This window comes from Oculina patagonica, chromosome 12, assembly GCF_052425735.1.
Source record: "Oculina patagonica isolate OP01 chromosome 12, crgOcupat, whole genome shotgun sequence".
In the NCBI taxonomy this organism is placed as follows: Eukaryota; Metazoa; Cnidaria; class Anthozoa; order Scleractinia; family Oculinidae; genus Oculina; species Oculina patagonica.
Window position 1 is genome coordinate 12913003 of NC_135769.1, and position 18469 is coordinate 12931471.

General features: G+C 37.9%; 1 protein-coding gene across 1 annotated transcript; it reads right to left on the reverse strand.

Annotated features, from left to right (window-relative positions):
• Positions 1 to 512: 512 nt before the first annotated feature.
• On the reverse strand, positions 513 to 18454 carry LOC144631945 (gelsolin-like protein 2). Its single transcript, XM_078490531.1, has 14 exons — positions 18290 to 18454; positions 18049 to 18138; positions 16684 to 16776; positions 15765 to 15857; positions 14154 to 14248; positions 10340 to 10409; positions 9416 to 9514; positions 8239 to 8304; positions 7950 to 7983; positions 4160 to 4206; positions 3331 to 3445; positions 2960 to 3051; positions 2364 to 2466; positions 513 to 939 (listed from the first exon to the last, which is right to left on the reverse strand). The coding sequence occupies exons 1-13, from the start codon at positions 18368 to 18370 to the stop codon at positions 2377 to 2379; spliced, it is 1065 nt and encodes a 354-aa protein (XP_078346657.1). The 5' UTR covers positions 18371 to 18454; the 3' UTR covers positions 513 to 939; positions 2364 to 2376.
• Between the last annotated feature and the right edge of the window lie 15 nt (positions 18455 to 18469).

Here is an 18469-nt window from a genome sequence, read left to right on the forward strand (position 1 = left end):
CCGTTCGAGCATGCTTCAGAGCTCTTCTTGTGCACCTAAAAGTGTTTGTCCGGAACAGCGAATAGTTTAAAGTTTGTTCGCTGGGAAGGGCGGTTTTGAGCTGGCTCAGGGAGTGTCTCGAGGGAGTGATGGATTGCAAGCCAAATGTGTTGTTGATTTCGTAATTATGTGGTAGGCATGCCGCAGAATCCGCACATCATACAAAAGTTCATGGAGATGAAATTATAGCACAGCCTGGGAGGCATGTGTTACTTCATTTAGCAATTTATAGGAGGACCACAATTTGTTAGATTTACAACTACTATGTGCCACCCTCACTAAATCACACAAAAAATAGTTTGACGAATGAAGTGAAAGAGGGGGGGGGAGAAAAGTCTTTGAGAAGGTTGAGGGAGGGGGGGGGGGAGGGTCCAACCATCAAATTGAGGAGCTCGATCGATCTCAGAGTCTTGATTTCGTTGCATTTCTTGGCGATACACACACAAGCGCAGATGTATAGCATAAACAACACACAAGGTTAACAACTCATCTTTATTTTAGACCTTAGTCTTACTCGAGGGTGACGGATAGATACAGGTTGCTTGTCAATATTTTAAGACTGATTTTAACTAAGTACTAGACTGCAATGAACTATTGAAGTTTAAGGCAATACAAAGTCAAAAGTTACATCTGTAATCTAAAGATATTTTACGCACACAGGCGAGATTGTTCAGGTTGTCCTGGGAAAGTTCAGGGAAAGTCAGTCAATGTCTCTTGTTTGCTATAAAACGTACAAAAGTCCTTATATATTAGTAGCTACGCCACTTATGTTTACCACAAATAACACCTTACTATAAACCCACGATTACAAATTTAAGTGTGTATAACAATCTAAACTAGAAAGTCATGTTCGAACAGGTACAGTGTTCGTCTGGCTGTCATTCAGCTCTTGAAACCATGCTGAAAACAAAATAGTTACTTTAAATTTGTGCAAAAGCAAAAAAGATAGAAAGATGTTTCATTCAAAAAATTCATTCAAATGCGAATTACAACTGGAATTACAATAAGAGTGCTATGTAGGAAAATTTCTAACTGGTTTACACTAAGTCGTGGAGTAGGTTACAGGTGCGTGCAAACTCTTTTTACCGCCTTACAAAGGCTATGTCACGCAATTTTAGGCAATTTCGGCACTGACCAACTGGTCATAGAATTAACTGAAATATCACAATAACGGCTTAAAACTGTAGAATTACTCAAAAGGAACACAGAAAGGCCAAAATGGGGCATGGATGGGCAAAATTCGATAAGATTAAAATGGATTGCTTTCGGGTAAACTTCAAAAACGTATGCCCGACTTTTTTTTTATCTCGATTTGTATGAAAGTGTCATTTACAATGCTCCAAAATCATCCTTGTTTGTTATGTGGCCGTGATTTTGCCAATCAATAACTGTTGCTCTCCCAATTTGAAAATTAAAGCTCTTAATTAACAAAAATAAAAAGAATTACCTAAATACCATGACCTAGCCTCTTTCAGGCTGAAGAATGCGGGAAAGTACGACTGACAAAGTAAGAAACAATACCAGGGCTGAATACCGGTATATTTGAAGAGAATGGCCCGAAGATTAATAAAACAAAACGTCCCAGAATCATGCGTCATAGAACGTTCATCTAATAACCTTTGTTAAATTTAACTAGAAGCTAGTAAAACTCTTTTAGTTCCTTGCCCCCGGGTGGGGGATAGGACCGGAGAAGCTAAACTAGATGTAAAAAAATGTTTCAGATGCAGAGCGCAGCAAGTTGTTCACAGAGATTCCAACCCCCTGAAATGAAAAAAAAAAAAACCCGGGAGATTTTGGTCGCGAGCCTCTAAGGGGGCCGGCGGCATGCACCCCCGGAAAAATTTAAAAAGATAGGCCTCTAAAGATGCCATTTCCTGCATTTTGAGATCATATTCAATAGAAATTTACCAACTGAAACCATACAAATGAAGCAAGACCATGAACGAACACAAACGTCCCACCGCATTACAGCGTCCAAAAACCGCGGGCTGATGCTAGGAAGCCCTCAAGGTAAAAGAAGCCCGAGATGATTGGACAAGATACAATAGAAAAACGACAAAGGATCGTGCAAAAATGGCTAGTGTAACAGAGAAAGCTAAAAAAATAACGGGAGAATATCGAGCAAAAACGGGAGGTTTGCGGCCAAAACGGGAGGGTTGGAATCTCTGTGTTCAGAATTATTTCTTGGAAAAGTTTTGAACAACTTATCGAGCTCAGCGAGCAAGAAACAAATCAAACGATTAAAATAGTAAAGTGAGAATAGCACTAGTGGTAACCTTATAAATTTGTTTGATTTAGCCAGTGGTTGGATGTATTGTTCTTACCTTGGCAACAGTTTTAAAACAATGCATCAAAGGCTGCTGATTTTTGGCCCTCATTCACAACAGTCACTGGGACCAATGGATGCTTGGTTTTCAGCAAGTAGCCCTGTAGACAAAACAATGAATATCAATATCATGGTTTTTTTTTCTACACAACTGTTAAATCAAACACAAACAGATACTTTTGTAAGACGAACGAGCTTAGAAGGTACGTTTCCACAAATTTTGCAAACATGTTATTATATTAGCATTGGCTTAGCTGGTGGTTCAGTGCCACTTCCAAGCCGTGCAGTGCCAAAATAATAGTGGACGGAAACCCATTCATGGCTGCAGCCATTGCTCGAAAAGAAACGAAATACCATAAAAAAAGTCTCTAGTCTATTGAACGACGTGTCATGTGACATATTGATCAAAAGGCTGCAATACCATCAAAGCGATTGGTCCGCAATACATGCAGAGAAATGGATAATAACCAGTGTTGAAGGATCACAATGTGTGCAGCAAAACAATAGAAAAATTAAATAACAAAAAAAGCTTTGTTTATCACATATTTTGACATGATCATACAATGATGGCACACAGATAACTATACTACTTACGTGAGCATATTGAAAAGCTTTGCGCCGTTCATCAACACTAGCCTTACTTCCCACCCAAATAAAGCAGGCTTTGCCATTGTCAACCACAAACACTGCAGAGATATAAAGAAGCCAACAACAAGAACAATGTATATGTATCAAAAACAAGTGCGTGTCCCAACAAGTCTACGACACGAGACACAGAAAGACCACAAGGCCTTTAAAAATTAGGTGACAGACAGTTGGGTGTCCCAATTGCTTGGGTAACTACATTTGTATGGTTACTCGAGCCGAAAATAGAACAAACACTGTACTTTGTAATGCCACTGGTTACAAAACAAGAACTGAGTAAAAACTAAAACATTCCAGTTATCACATTTAATTGTTCTTACCATCATTGCTATCCAGCACACTCTTGGAGAAGCTGTCTGTGTCAGACAGTTCCAGATGTCCACTTGCATCACTTAGTTTCTTGATAGTAGGTTCAAAATCCTCATCAGCAGGTTCCTATCAAGAAAAACAAACACCATTAAAAAAATGGCATAGTTACGGTCTCTATGCTTTTACTATGTGTGTGTATAATGAGGGTTTTCAGCAAAACATTTGAAGCCAGTTTTCATTGATTTGATTGTAAAACTCAACTAAAAATGTTCAGCCATATGAAACAACTTCCCATGGAATTAAATGCCTACTCTTTGTGACAATATCAAATTAAAGGTGTTAAAGAGACTTTCGCTACCACATTACTCATGCTGAGTATTAAGTGTTTATTTGAGACATTTTATCACTTGAACTGGAGTTTTAGTCAATCGTGTGAAGATTGTGTAATACCGGCATCATCAAAGAGAATTATTATTGCCTCAGTCTGACAAATCTCTTTACTATCTCCTATGAGATAGTTTTGAATTTCTGTCAGGCATTGCACAGGGGGTCTATATTGGAAATTAAAGAAGGGGTATTGAGGCTTCCGACCTCTAAACAGGCCCATTTTGTCTTTTGTTATCTGCCTCAACCTGTCCAAATCTTGATCATCTTATCTTTTGGTACTTATTCACCTTACAGTAAATTTACATATTTTTGAGGTTCCTAACTTGATTTGACAAAATTTAAAAATTTTAACATTACGCTGAATGTTCTTTGAACAGAAAGCCAAAACACATTGATTGGGATTGCAGGTTTTTTTGCTTAATTTGCAGTATAGTATAATATAGCTAAACTCACCTCAGAGTCAACATCCCCAGAAGGAAGTTTTGATCGGGCACTATCACCTAAGAATAAAAAATGTACAGTTATTACAAATGCATATAACATGAAATGAATGAAATAAATCAATAAAATAAATGGTATGATCTTCGCTGTGAGTTAACAATTCTAGAACTACACATTTCTTTAAAAAATCAAACCTGTTTTCTCACAAAACACTGAAGTAGTAAAGAAAGAAAGCCTTCCTTTTTCTTTTTTGAAAATTATAGTATTAGTATAGGTAATCATACAGTTTCGAGTTCAATTTGAGTTCAATTATTATAAATTGTTAACTCCAATTGCAGAAATTGTGCTTACAAAATCATGTTATTTCATTAGACAACGCAGAGACTCAAAGGGTAGTGCAGAATGCAATATGGTCAAACAATTGACACTGTTGTAATAATTTCCTTGAGAATAAGTCCAATGAGTTCACTTTTCAGTTTAAAACGCTGTTTTATGTTTTGTAAGATCACAGGCAGACAAGTCTCTGTGTTTGAGGCCGCACAACGTAAGCATCACGGTATCAACCTTGTTCCCAGGGTCTCTCTCTCCCCGCCATCAAGAGCGAGAGAAGGGAGACCCTGGTTTAGTCTGGTCACGTGCCTCTGGGACAATTGAACACATTAGGGAGGGGTCCTCTAATTTCAAGAAATTTGTCGAGTCATTCTTTGTCACATTCTAAGCGAGGCTACTACATCGCACCGACCAAAGTGTCCTTCAATGGCCTTCCATAACATCTTTGGCCACGGCAAGCAATTCCTGATTACCCTTCCTGAAGCTGAGATATTTAATGTGTAACGTTCATAACTGTGACCTCTGCAACGAAAACGTGCCTTTCGGCTAGCAGTTTGGAAAGGGAAAGCTGTTCGTATAATAACCGTTCGTCAGACACGAACAGGATAAGATGCTGCTCTAACAACTCGAAATATCAGTTAAAAAAATCATCAGCCATTCGAATAGCTCAAGTTATCAGTCCAAAAAAAATATATCCGTTTGCATCCTGCGAACACAGACACTGGCTTGTTCGCATCCAACAATAAATATAAACAAGAGCTTAAAGTATTCGCTGGCAGTCACGTACGAGCTTTGTAAATATGCGTCGGTCCACAAACACCTCATGAATAGTCGCAGTTTTTTTCCTGCTCCAAAGCCGTCTTTGCTTTCAAAATATATGATTATCAATGCATGTTTTACTCAAGATTTGAGTTTTATTCAACAAGCTTTTCGAAAATGTATCGATCTTTAACAGTATGCAAATATCAAGACTATCAAGCACTTCAACCTCGTTCCCAGGGTCTCTCTCCCCGCCCCCAAGAGCGAGAGAAGAGAGACCCTGGTTTAGTCTGGTCACGTGTCTGCTAGATTCTAGCAGATTACAAATAAACAACATGGGGGAGGGGCAGATAAGTGTCGTGTTTGTCACTACTGAGTATTGGGGAGAGTGGAAAGTGTTGCCACCAAAATAAACACTGATTTAACGATTCAGTACGGCGATGTCAGACGGTAATCTCAGTGCTCAAAACTAACTTTTGCGAGTGGTCTTCCATGGACAAGTGAAGTGAAGTTTTTACTGGTCCTAGAGGAAACTTAACTGGTCCCATATTAATAACTTCCTTTAAAGAACACAGTAAGTACGGTCCTTACTGTGCCGGTGTTCTTTATAAAAGCAAGTTATTATATGGGGCAGCCTTGGATCAGAAAAATAAAGAACAAGATGTTTTTCTTCTAAAATGTGTCTATATAAATATTAACAACTTTTCAAATAAAGTTATCAGAAAATCAACATAGTCAGGAGTGTTCATTCTTTCAGTAAACAGCCTTAACAGGGCAGAGTTAATGTTCAATAAAGTCAATCCAGGTAGTTTACAGGGCAGAGTTAATGTTCAATAAAGTCAATCCAGGTAGTTCGGTCGACGAGCCCTCTGGCTTTCTTGAACATTCTTCTCATTAACGGACTCTGTTTGACCTGTCCTTTTGAAGTAGTTCTGTAACGAAAAAGCTTGGTGAGCTGCCATCGTTGTTGTTCAGGTTTTAACCGCCAAATATGCAAAGAAGAACTCACAATACGGAACCAAACAGCTGGATTACACAAGTTTACCGCGCGATCACAACCCCCTGCAATGTTGATGCCTACGGCGCATGCCTCTGGATTTCTCGACCCAGTTCTAACGAATTTCAAAATGGTGTCGAAGGATAAATGAGCGATCGTAAACAAGAGACAAAGCATGCAATTAATAGTCATTTTTATTAACTCAAGATATACAAAATCAAAGAGTAATGAAGGGAAGGAACAGTGTACTCGTCCACGAGCAAGAGTAAGTGGAAATTTCACTCGTCCGCTGGGAAATTTAACTCGCTTTTGACGAGTGAACGACCGTTAGCTTCGAGCACTGAATCTATTGCAAACGCTGGAAAAAATCTATTCATCGTCCGTCTGGATGCTGCTCACTACTATTTTGTAAAGAAATTGTTGTAGATTGTGGACGTTAAACGTTGTAAACATTTTTTTGCGAAAGCTAACAAGGAATTGCTTGCTGCAGCGGTGGATGTATATGGAATGCTGAACGGCTGAAGAAAATTTTTGAATGGCACAAGTCGAACAGCTGATGAAGTTTTTTTGAACAGCACAAGACGAATGGCTCAAGAGTAAATCACATAAATTTTTACCTGAGAGAAACAACAGTTGTAATCGTCTGCATTCGCTGTGCAACCATTGTCGACAGATTTGTAACGCGATGGCAATGACTTTCAGTAGACATCTTGCTAGTCAGAACACTGACGTTTGGAATAAAAGCTAATAGATGACGCTTGGCACATTTTATAGTTATGAGAATTTCCACGATGTGCCGAGTACTTCTTGTTTACTTTAATGCAAGTCAATTTTCATTTTAATAAACAAATAAGAGGGTGCTATTGTCAGCTGCATTGATTTGTCTTAATCAGTGGAAACTTTGTAAAGCCACCGCGCGCGAAGACGCAAGGAGCTTTCGATTTAAAGCCTGTGAATCAAACGGGTTTTTTTAGGAAAGTGATAAATGAAGCTAATGGAAGGCAAAAAAAGCAAAGCTTTCCGTTTTTTACAAGCGGAAATAAAGCTCACAGGAACGAGCCAACAGTGTATTCCCATGGGAGATATAGTTTGAACCTCAAATCAAAAGTGCTTGCAACCTCGTTCCCAGGGTCTCTCTCTCCCCGCCCCTAAGGGGGGGGGGGGGAGAGAGACCCTGGGAATGAAATAATTAATTGATATTGAAATAACTAATTGACATTAATTAATTAATTTCTGATTAAAAGTTTACACTATAGTGCTTTAGCGCTTGAGGGGTTAAGGGATTAAGCAGAAGACTGCCCACCAAACCATCACAAAAGTGCATTCTGCACTAAAAAAGTAAGATTTGAGCCTGTGATACAATGGTAAAAAAGTAGTTTGGTCAGCGGTCAGCTTCAAAAACACATGACCTCGATGAGGTGTACACCTGAGCCCACAATATGATCATGTGATACTGGTCAGCAGATACCTTGTTTCTACAATTGTCAATTGACCATAACATGGATGTCCAATTTCCTATTGTCTTTCAGACAATCATAATCCAGAATATCGATGCATAATTTGCACTGGTGTAACTTTTTTTGCACTGGTGTTACATTTTTTGCACTGGTGTTACAACTGAACTGCACTGCTTTTAGAATCGATTAATTTTTTCATGTATAGTAATCTTATGGAATTACACAAACTACAAAAGGTTACATAAAAGAAAGAACTTACCAACAACCTCTGATTTAACACTTCCCCTCTCACTCTACAGAAGGTGAAAAATTATAAAACAGAAATAAATATATAAATAAATTGAATACAAAGAAGATCCTGAAATTTGCATAATTAAGGTGGATTACCAAAAAAATCAATGTTAATTCAATAAACATTTCAATGAAAGACTGATTATTATTTTTCCACAATTAATGTGTATAAGCCACTTGCCAGAATCCCTTGCTGCGACTGCAGCCATAACTGCAATATTGGACTTTTACAAACTAGGTTGCTTTTCAGGACTGACCTTCAGTTGGGCAACATACTGCATGGCTTTGATTCTTTCATCCTTATCAGACTGGCTGCCATTCACCTTAAAACAAACAAATCTTATTAAATAAAATTAAATGCTCAAAATGTGTATGCAGTAGTTAACATGTCATTTAGGGTTATGGACAGGCTTTCAGCCAGACGGGTGTCAAGGTGTCCTATAGGGGTGTTGAATGGTAAATGTGAGACTTCCTGTGACGGCGAGACTGACATATTTTCTGCAACTGATGGTAAAAAACTCAAACCAGGTGGTTATCAAGAGAAAGCGTTTGTTTCTTATTTGTAAATAACTTAAAATACAAGCATGGGACTTAAGCAAACAAAAATTAATTTCATTTTCACATGTTCGACACTCACTCACGAATATTCATAATTTGCTAAAGTTTGTCAAAAATTCTTTTGACAACATTCAGTGGCTGACAAAAACTCTGCTTCCCTCAATGATAACCTTGTAATGCTTCCAGTGCCATTTTCAGTATTTTTATGAGTTTCGGCCACTCCTTCAAGCAAAAAGTGTTCATCCCACGACATGACCTCATTTGTGAACGTTTGCCCCTGGAAAATCTTGAGATGGGGGGCAAAATTTGCATCTATTGCCTGCCATATTTATAGTCCAAACTTTTGTATTGGTATGCAAAAAAAAACAATATATAGACGATAAATTGATAAAACAACTAATCTATGTGCAAAATGTATGTAAATTTTAAAAAATGAAGTCTTCAATCTATGGTTAAAAATGTCAATAGAACCGGCAAATCATCTGGCAAGCTGTTCCACAGAAAGGGTGCCATTAATTGGAAAAGGTGCGCCATGTCCAAAAGATTTTAAATGAAATATACAAGGTGAGATATAGTTTTTATGTGATGGATTGTAGCTCATGAACTAGCTGACATCATTTAATCAGTTCTCTAATATAAACAGAAGCACAATTACCCTGAAGGGCTTTAAATGTACCAAGATTTTGAGTAACATGTATAAGTAAAGATCTCATGCAATAAGTGGGGAGCTTATCTCATAGTGTAAAGCTTGAGAGGAAGATGATGTAAAGTAAACTGGTATAATATATCAATTTTTATTTGTATGACAAATTCACAGTTTAAGTTGTGTAAGTAAGCAGGTGTCAAATGGTCAAAAAGAGGGCATAGTTATCTTACCTGGAAAACTTCAGTGCCATTATCAATGATGTAGACATTGTCAGGGGTAATACTTTCCTTAACATATGCCACCTCAGTCATCTTAACCTTGTTTTTCCCCTACAAACATAACAACTGAATTTACTTGTTTTCTTTTCTTTTAGTAATTTAATTACTGTACACCATACTGTACTACTAAACAAACAGCATGCATTATGCGTGCAGAAGCATTATGGCGTTTTTTTAATTTTTAGAAAACCTTTCAAAACATTAACACGAATAAAAGTAGCTGACAATCTGTGCATGAAACAACTGTTATCTAACTGCTGCTTACATTTTATGACAAAATCTGATCATGATTGCATAAATTAGCATTGTGAGGATCTATTGGAATTCAAATTAAAGTGATACAATACAATATAATAATATAGTAAATAATAAAGATGGTAAATTATTTTTTTTGGTAAATTTTAAGCTTGGTAATAAATAATAAAGATGAGATATTCAACATGACACGAGAATGGGACAAAAAAAAATTCTGAGTTCCCGACAGGAATCGAATCCATGGCCTCCCAGATACCAGTTGGGCGCTCTAACCAACTGAGCAAGCGTGGCTTGTACTGTTTAGGTCCAATTATAGTGTCTTCATAGACACATTATTTAAAGGTACTGTTAAAAAAAGATTTTCAAATTGGCAGAGGTCAATTTTAAGAAAAAAACACAGTTTTCAACTGTTTTGTCTAATTTTAGTAGGAAAAATTCACATTTTCTACAAATCTAAGTTATACCTAAATAATTTTCAGTGGTTATAAAAAATATATGACTTGACAAGCCATCCATAATTTCTCCTTTAAACTTTATTAACCAAGACTCACTTAAAAAAGTTATCATTATAAGAACTATATTGATTGGAGAGTTTTAGCAAAATGACCAAGAAGAAATTACCTCATCATTAAATTGGAGCAAGCGTGGCTTGTACTGTTTAGGTCCAACTCTCCTGAAGCCAGAGTCAGCACTACACAAGGAAAAAAGCAATAATTTTGTATTACTGCGAATTTTAACATGGTGACGCTGTGGGTCATTATATTGACATAGAAGCCAGTAGAATTGAACCAGCTGGTGACCGAGTTAAAACTATAAGATACCGGTAACTTAATAATTTTTTAAAATCATTAAAAAAAGTTATTTCAACAATAATACTGTTATAGTATGGTAATTCACGTTTCTGATCTGTTTTTAGATCTTGCAATTTATACCACTGTATTATACATTTGTACTATACATTTTTTTGAAAGGAATGTACAGTATTGTGAAAAAGTAATGCAAACGAATTTCGACGAAATTCGCGCTTTTCTTGGCTTTTCGAGGAAATTTCGCTTGAAACGAAATCTCTTCGACAATTCGCGACATTTCGCCGAATTTTCGCGACGTCTATTGTTTCGATTTGCGTGAACTTTCGCGCAGTTTTCCGCTGTGTGCGGTAATTTGCCGCGAACTTTCGTGCGATAATTCGTGAACTTTCGCGCGAAGTTTCGAGTCTTTTCGAGCAAAGTTCGCTATGATGTAAATGTGAATCTTCCCTCTCAATCGTTCTCTTGTGCCGGCCTGAAACACAGAGAAAGCGTGTTTACAGATATAAATTCTTAATTACATCGTAAAATTGTTCTTTAAACTTACCTCGTTAGTGCACAAAGAAAACGTAAATATAAACTTCTTCCCAAATGACAAAAACATTGAAGTTTCATGACGAAAAGTTCACATTCGCGAGAAAAACTACCGAGAACGATATGAATGTCGTGTAAAAACACACAATGTTTCCCACTGTAGTGCTTGTCCCCGCGCGAAATTGTGTTTATTGCTACTACCGTATTTATTCGGCTATAAGCCGACCCTGGCTATATTAAAGCTGAGACCCTAAACTTTCGGTTCAGAACCAGTTCGAGTCTGACAAAAAATAAACCCAAAACACTCGGCTATATTAATAAGCCGAGACCCAGTTTTTCCTTCAAACTACAAAACAATCCACGTGCAGCAAATCAACATATTTGTTAAATCACGACTACATGTATGCAATCGAAAAAACAACAAAAGAAATTACTAATAAATGGTGAATTTATTTAGATCTGTACATACGCGTGACAAAAAATTCACCTGAGTTTAGAGTCCCATCTCAAACAATCACGCATTCTTCTGAAGAATTAGTGGTTATCGATCATCATACCAAAAGCTACTAGTTTTCAAACAACTAAATCTTCCGATGAAAGTTGTTGCTGAGGTAGAGACCGTTCAAAACAACTGCAAAATTGCCAGAGAATACGGGATGAATACTGTTCAGTTCGTTGCAAAATATTTCACAAGTCGCCAGTGAGCAGATAAAGCGGATGAACTTTAGATGTTATCAACACGAAACGCCATGCTGTTGTCGGTATTTGTCGAGTATTCTGAATTCAATCAAACTTTCGAAGTGGTTTCTTTTAGCAAAGAAGTCGTGGTATTAAAAGTTTGTAGTTTTGAACAAAAATATTACATCTAGCCAGTAGCCAGCCGCTTTCTGATAGATCGTGTTACAATGTTTGCCAAGCGCGTGAGAACAGCCGCTTCTGATTGGTAAGACGTCGCCAAAGCAAGTCAAAACAATCGATTTTTTCTTTCTTCTCTTGAAGTGTCACGTTAGCGGTGATTCTGCATAAAACTTTTAAAAAGCTGAAGGAAAAGAAACAGTCTCAGGCAGAAATTTACTTGTGGAAGAGATTGCGAGGAAATTGTTCAATACATGCAAGATTTTGAATGATCTCGACCGCTCAAAAGACGATCACGCACGCCGACGAAATAATATTCCAGAGCGAGCCGATGGATGACCGCAGTTCCAGCCTACTAGTAAATAGCGAAGGAAAGACGAATGAAAACTTCATTCTTAACGTTTCTTCACTAAACCAAATGGCTTTTTAGGAGCCGCCATTTAAATAAAAGGTAATGAACAAGAATTAATAACAAATGCTTGTTAATTTTCTTTATCGATGTCAAATCGAGCCAAGCCAGCGAACTTGCTTAAAAACCTTTCGCAAATGCCACGTGAGTACCCTTTATATATGTTAGTTGCGTGCTTTATTTGCTTAATGATCAATACGTACCATTTTTACTTAAATTCGGCATGCATTTGCGAGCAAAACAAAGATATCTTTCGTGTATGTTACATGACCATCGGACCGAACGATCCCGTAGCGGAGTCTGCACGTAGAAAAGCGAACTATTGTTGAGAGTCTAGCGAAATTTATTGTCTCACCTAGCGAAATTTCGCGAATTATCGGTGAGGCAGCGAAAGTTCTAGAAAATATCGTTCTTTGTTCCAGCGAAAGTTCGCGCGAAATGTCGTGAAATGTCGCGAAGTTCGCAACGAATTTTTTTGCGAACTTTCGCGCGAAAGTTCGGGAGAACAAAGAACGAAATTCGCGCATTTCGTTTGCATTACTTTTTCACAATACTGTAATTACAGGGGGAAAGGGGTGTACCGACAGGCAGGTACAAAGACCTAGTCTAAGTAAAGTCTGCGTTAGGGCCTAGTTTCTGTAGCATCAAGCGACTAGAAGTATTTCTACTCCCCCTTGGATGGGATGCTAGTCCATCACAGGGTTAGCCCCCAGCATACACCAAATGCAAATATGGCGGACCACTCGGTAGGTGCCTGGGACGAGCTGCATGAAAGCAAGGCTAGTTAGGTTTCAGTGTTTTGTTTTGACATGCTTTCCTACAGAAGTCTTGATCTGGTGTGTTTCTTTTTGCTGCAACTAAGAGTTGCTATGATTCTGAATGCCACGAGAATTGATAGAAGTGTTAACTGTTTGGCTTTAAGGGAAAAAGTGGATCAATGCAATTTGTTGAGACGAAAGAAATGAGTTCACGATCGCCGCGGGAACTGTTGATGTTTGTTCGCTACATTTCAGGTTTAATAGATCAAAGATCTTAGAAAAATCGTTTAAATGACGAGGTTATGTGGTGTCTGGTGGTCTTTCAGCATGAGTTGCGTGGCCAGTACCTTCTCCAAGGTAAAGAAAAGCTCCACTTCCAAGACATCCTCTGCCTCAAAGTTGTTCATGTCCAGCTTTGTCCGCTGCCCCCATAGTTAAAGCTAGTGAAAGCATTGACCCGAATAAGAACGACTTGGAGTTAAATGTGATCGCTTACATTTGTATTTTCTAAGATCTTACCTGAAATGTAATGAACAAATTTATAATAAAAAGTTCCTTCGGGGATCGTGAACTCCCTTCCTTCATCTGATTTCCACTTAACGTTGAAAGGGGAAACTGGCAAAAAAATAATTCTCTGCTGTGGAAGATTCTTTTCCCTTCAGGTACAGCATTAACAAACCCAAAAGCTGGTAAGAAGGTGGAAATTTAACACGCCAGATCAACCACGAAGCAAGGCTTTCCTGACAGAAGTATTGTCAAAACAAAACATTCGAGGCCTAACTAACCTCGCTTTCATGCGACTCGTCCCAGGTACCGACCGAGTGGCCCGCCATATTTGCATTCGGTGTATTAAGTCCACGGGTACCCATTTATTCACCTGGGTGGAGAGGGGCACAAAGAGACTAAAGTGTCTCCCGTGCCCAAAAACACAACACAGTGACCCCAGCCAGGGTTCGAACCTGAACCAATCGATCAAGAGTCCAGTCAACCATTAAGCCACCTCGTCTTACATAGAATGTACATGTGTATATGGTATGTTTATAATATATAACTAAACACTTAATTTTACCTACCCTCCTTTCAAAAGTTCAAGTGTGTCAAAGTAGCTTTTGAACAATGCTGATTCATGGTTCATGACTTCACGATGCTGAACAGGCTTGTCCTTCAGCTACATGCACCACAGAAGAAACTCATTACAATTAGATTTTAACTATGTGCTTTTATGCAAGAGCTGGGAACAAAAATGTACGTCAGTCCCAACTTAAAATAGTAAATGGTTTGAACCCAGGAGTATCATTTAGGTCATATAGTGTGATCGTCCAGGTGAGAGTACATACATACATACATACATACATAGACTTTAAACACTTGCTGGTGGTGTTCTATAATGAGCAAGGGACAAGCGAACAATTACGAAGACAACTGTGAAATATTTATATCCTTCGAGCAGCTGTGTAGGGTAAATTGTTCTAGAAGGTATCCAAACCTCCCTCAGAGAAAGTTCTTTTGGTTTAAACCTCCCACGTTCACCCCTCTGGAAATTCCAGTTTAGCTTGATATTTTCCTTTAGAGTAGTTCTGAGAAGAACTGCTGTTAGTGACTGATGTTTTGACAACCTGAGCAGAAGTCATCTTCAGAGTCCTTCTCTCTCTATATGGTCCTAACTTTGTTTTGAAGTGTTGGTCATGCTTTGACAATTTGAGATTTTCGAGATTTTCACATTGGCCATTTAAACCTGAAATTTTGGCTATGAATGAAATTTTGGCTATCATGTGTTCCTTAAAGCAATTTTTCTGTGATATCAGCTAGTACTATAATGGGTGTCAGTTGAATGGTAAATTCAAAACCTTGCGAGACAGGGAGACTTATACCTTTCATGGAGCCCTAGACTTTCTTACTCTTGCAAAAGAAAGAAGTTGTGGAGTTAAAGGCCCACATTCACCCAAAATGCATTGTGTACTACCATTGATGATCCTGAATTTCATATATCACGAAACTACTCAAGACGTCAAAAACCTTTTTCATCATCTTTTATTTCAGCAAACTTGAAGGTATTTTTTCGCTTTCGTAATGCATTTCTCGTTTATCCTTGCATAAAGTTTCCCCCTTGTATTTTGTACACATTTGGTAAACATTTATAAATTTAGTCATTTGAAATGAACGAGTTTGAGGAAGCATGCATATTGGCGGCCACTTTTCGCCATCAGGATGTGTTTTGATGCATATGGCTTATCTGGGCTTGGGCCGAAATATGTCAACTTCTTCAATTGCCTCTTTTGCAAAGGCATGCAGAATTGTACAATTTCTCGGGACAGCTGCCTCGGAAAAAAACACTTGCTGGTGGTGTTCTATACCCAGGGTGGGGGGGGACTCCTACATCTCAACGGGCAATTAACATAATTAACCTTGCAAAAACTTTATCGCGCAATAACTTCGCGCAGAAATAAGATTTTTTTTGTGAACTTTTTTTGTAAAGGAACGCCCTTAAAGAGCTTTATCTGAACATCACAAAATCTCAAATTTAGAAAAATTGTACTTTTAAACAAATTATGGCTGATACTTTAATTAACTGAGATAATCATTTGATTTAGAGAACACAAATTACTTCAAGCATTACTTAATAAACTGTTTATAATTAATAGTCTATTGCAAAACTGGAATACATTTGACAGATTTAAACTTACATAAGTGTCAAGTTCAACTGTCTTGTATGCTGCTGTGCCGTACTCATCTTGAGTGGACTCCTGGCCGATCCAAAAGTGGACATCATACAAAAGCTTCAAACAAAATAATATTTTAACATTTTATAAACTGAATTTATTTGTGGGCATTATCAAATAAATGTAACTACTGGTAATACATTGCAACAACTAGTAAAAAAAAATTTGAGGATCTGTATGTGACTCCAAACCATAGTATGCATAATTATCTTCAAGTAAAAAAATCAAATAAAAAGCAAGTTTCTTTGACGCCGCGCGGCCGGAACTTGTTTTCAAATTGTTGAAGCTGCTTGTAACACCACTACGGGAAGTCACAATTTCAAAATCACAGTAATGTAGTTTTAATTCAAATGGCCTTAAAGCTGATTTCCAGTCCGTACTGCGCAGACTCGGGGTTTGTTTACGTTTTTGTTTTGAATTCGTTGAAACGTTACACTTCGGTGACAGCATACATTAAGTTTTTTAGTCCGCCATTACAGTTCGCTTCGTTCAAGAACTTCCGATGAGCTGAAACGTCGGTTTGAAATAGCGTCAAGGTTCTTCTACTTGTTATTATTTGTTCTGCAAGGATATCTGGCGTTATTAATGAAGAAACAGGTAAGTTTGTCACGTAATTTTTAGTTTTGCTTTGTTTGTGAGGCTCACATAAACATTGCAGCCGAGATTGCGCAGTACGGACTGTAATTCATCTTTAAAAGCAAACAATTTATACAAATATACATCTACTAGTAAACTTTATTTTAGGTGACCAGATGGTCCAAATATTTTGGATTTTCAAATGCTCTTCCTCCATGACGGAATCAAAATAAGAACAAATGCTCGCAAAGCATGCCAAGCACTGGATTGTTAAACTTAGAATCACTTCAAATCAGAGTTACAGTACCTCATCACTTTCCTTATCCTTGTAGGTGTTGAGAATAATGTAAGAATCTCCATTATAGAATTTGCCATAGTCTTCTTTTGACCAGTGGGTCACCTTAAAAACACATAAAATAATATATTGAAAATATTATTGACTTTTAGTGGTTTATTGTCTGACTAAGTACTTTAATTACGGTATTATCTTATTAACCAAGGCAAGAGCTGTACTGGGAAATATCAGCCCTATGCCTAGCCAGTACAGATCAAATGCAGCACTAGGTCTGCACAGAAAAGACTGAGGGCAAATATGCTCCCTGTACAGTCCCAAACAAGCTAATTGTATTAGTACCAGTATAAGGTCAAAAATAAATCAAAGTAAACATGGGGACTTAATTTGATCTACAAAATAAATGATCTACAAAGTTGGTAAATAATGATGACATAAATAATAAGTGCTCTACAATCAGAGTTGATAGGACCTTTGTGTAGACAGCAATTTACATAAACTCGCTTTCAGAAATAGGATCCTACAATCTCATCTTCTGAGAGCCTGCATTTCTTTTGGTCAGCATCAATAATGCAGACCTTGGCTAGATTCTCATACTTCCGGCATTTATGCTCAAATCTGATTGGTTGTCAATTGAAAATTAGCACTCTGTGGGCCATTCCATTTTATATCCACTCTACCCCCCCCCCCCCCATAGATGAGATTTTCTGAAGGGGCTTTGAAAGTCATTTCTGAAGGGGTAGCCCTTGTGTTTGATCTTTTTGAATATTTCTGAGAGGGTTGGGGGAAAGTTGGCTTTCTTCTGAGTGGGGTTTGAAAAACCAGGTTATTTCTGAAGGGGGGGGGGGTATCATGTTGGCACTTTGATCTTTTTTTCTTAGGGGGTAAATTTTGACTTACCTCATCAATAGGGGGGGTGGGGTGTGGATAAAAAATGGAATGGCCCTGTGCATGCTAAAAATATTGGACTAGGCAAGAGTCTACATTATTTGTTTATAACAATGTTTATACTAGGACCTGGCCCAAGAAAAAGAGCAGTATTTCAATTTAATACCTACAAGTCAGAAGTACTTCAGAAAATTGCATGACCTCACCCTGTATCACGCCCATGTACTCTTGTCGTACGCCGAACTGTCTGCAACGTTCCAGAATATTGCGTGCAGTGAACGTGGCATATCCACCGCATTCCATACCAAATATATTTTTTTACCTGTTCTTCAAAAGATTTTTGGGCCAAAAACACCTCAAGAATAGCCTGTGCTTCGGTTAAATCCCAAATTTGCCCACTTATCTTTCCAGAAATTTTACTCTATATTAAAAGAATTTTTTAAAGCTAATTATTTATTTATCGGTATGTTATGACAGCTAATAGCGTTCTACCTTGAACTTAACGATTCGCCAAATTTGCAAACCAACTGATTCTCCAGCGTTCTGCCAAGCCTTTTCTGTTCCAGCAGCTGCTCTCTTTACCTGTATAAAGACCGGGTATAAAGATAAGTAAGACGTAAACTGAGTCAAGAAAGCAACAGACACTGGTAGCCTTGATGAACACCGACGAATTCACGGCGATATTTACAGCGCCTAACGATGCCTACAGCTAAATTAGCTTCTTTTGTCTTACGTTTTTCTCAAGATCGGAGCCAAACAAGGCCAAATTGCTATCTTTCCAGTCATATTTCTTGGCTTTCGTGAGACCAGACATGGCTGTGTGAAGCTTTACTTGCGAACAACCTGACAAAGCTCTGCACCGTGAACGAGTATGGAGCAAAGACACACCTTCACAAGAATTTTTATCAGAGAA

Coding starts and splice junctions, on each gene's coding strand:
- LOC144631945 (XM_078490531.1), bottom strand. CDS start 18,370: ATGTCTGGTCTCACGAAAGCCAAGAAATATGACTGGAAAGATAGCAAT. Junction 14,249..15,764: donor CAGTTGAACTTGACACTTAT/GTAAGTTTAAAT, acceptor TGGTGCATGTAG/CTGAAGGACAAGCCTGTTCA. Junction 10,410..14,153: donor CTTGAACTTTTGAAAGGAGG/GTAGGTAAAATT, acceptor TTCCTTGTGTAG/TGCTGACTCTGGCTTCAGGA.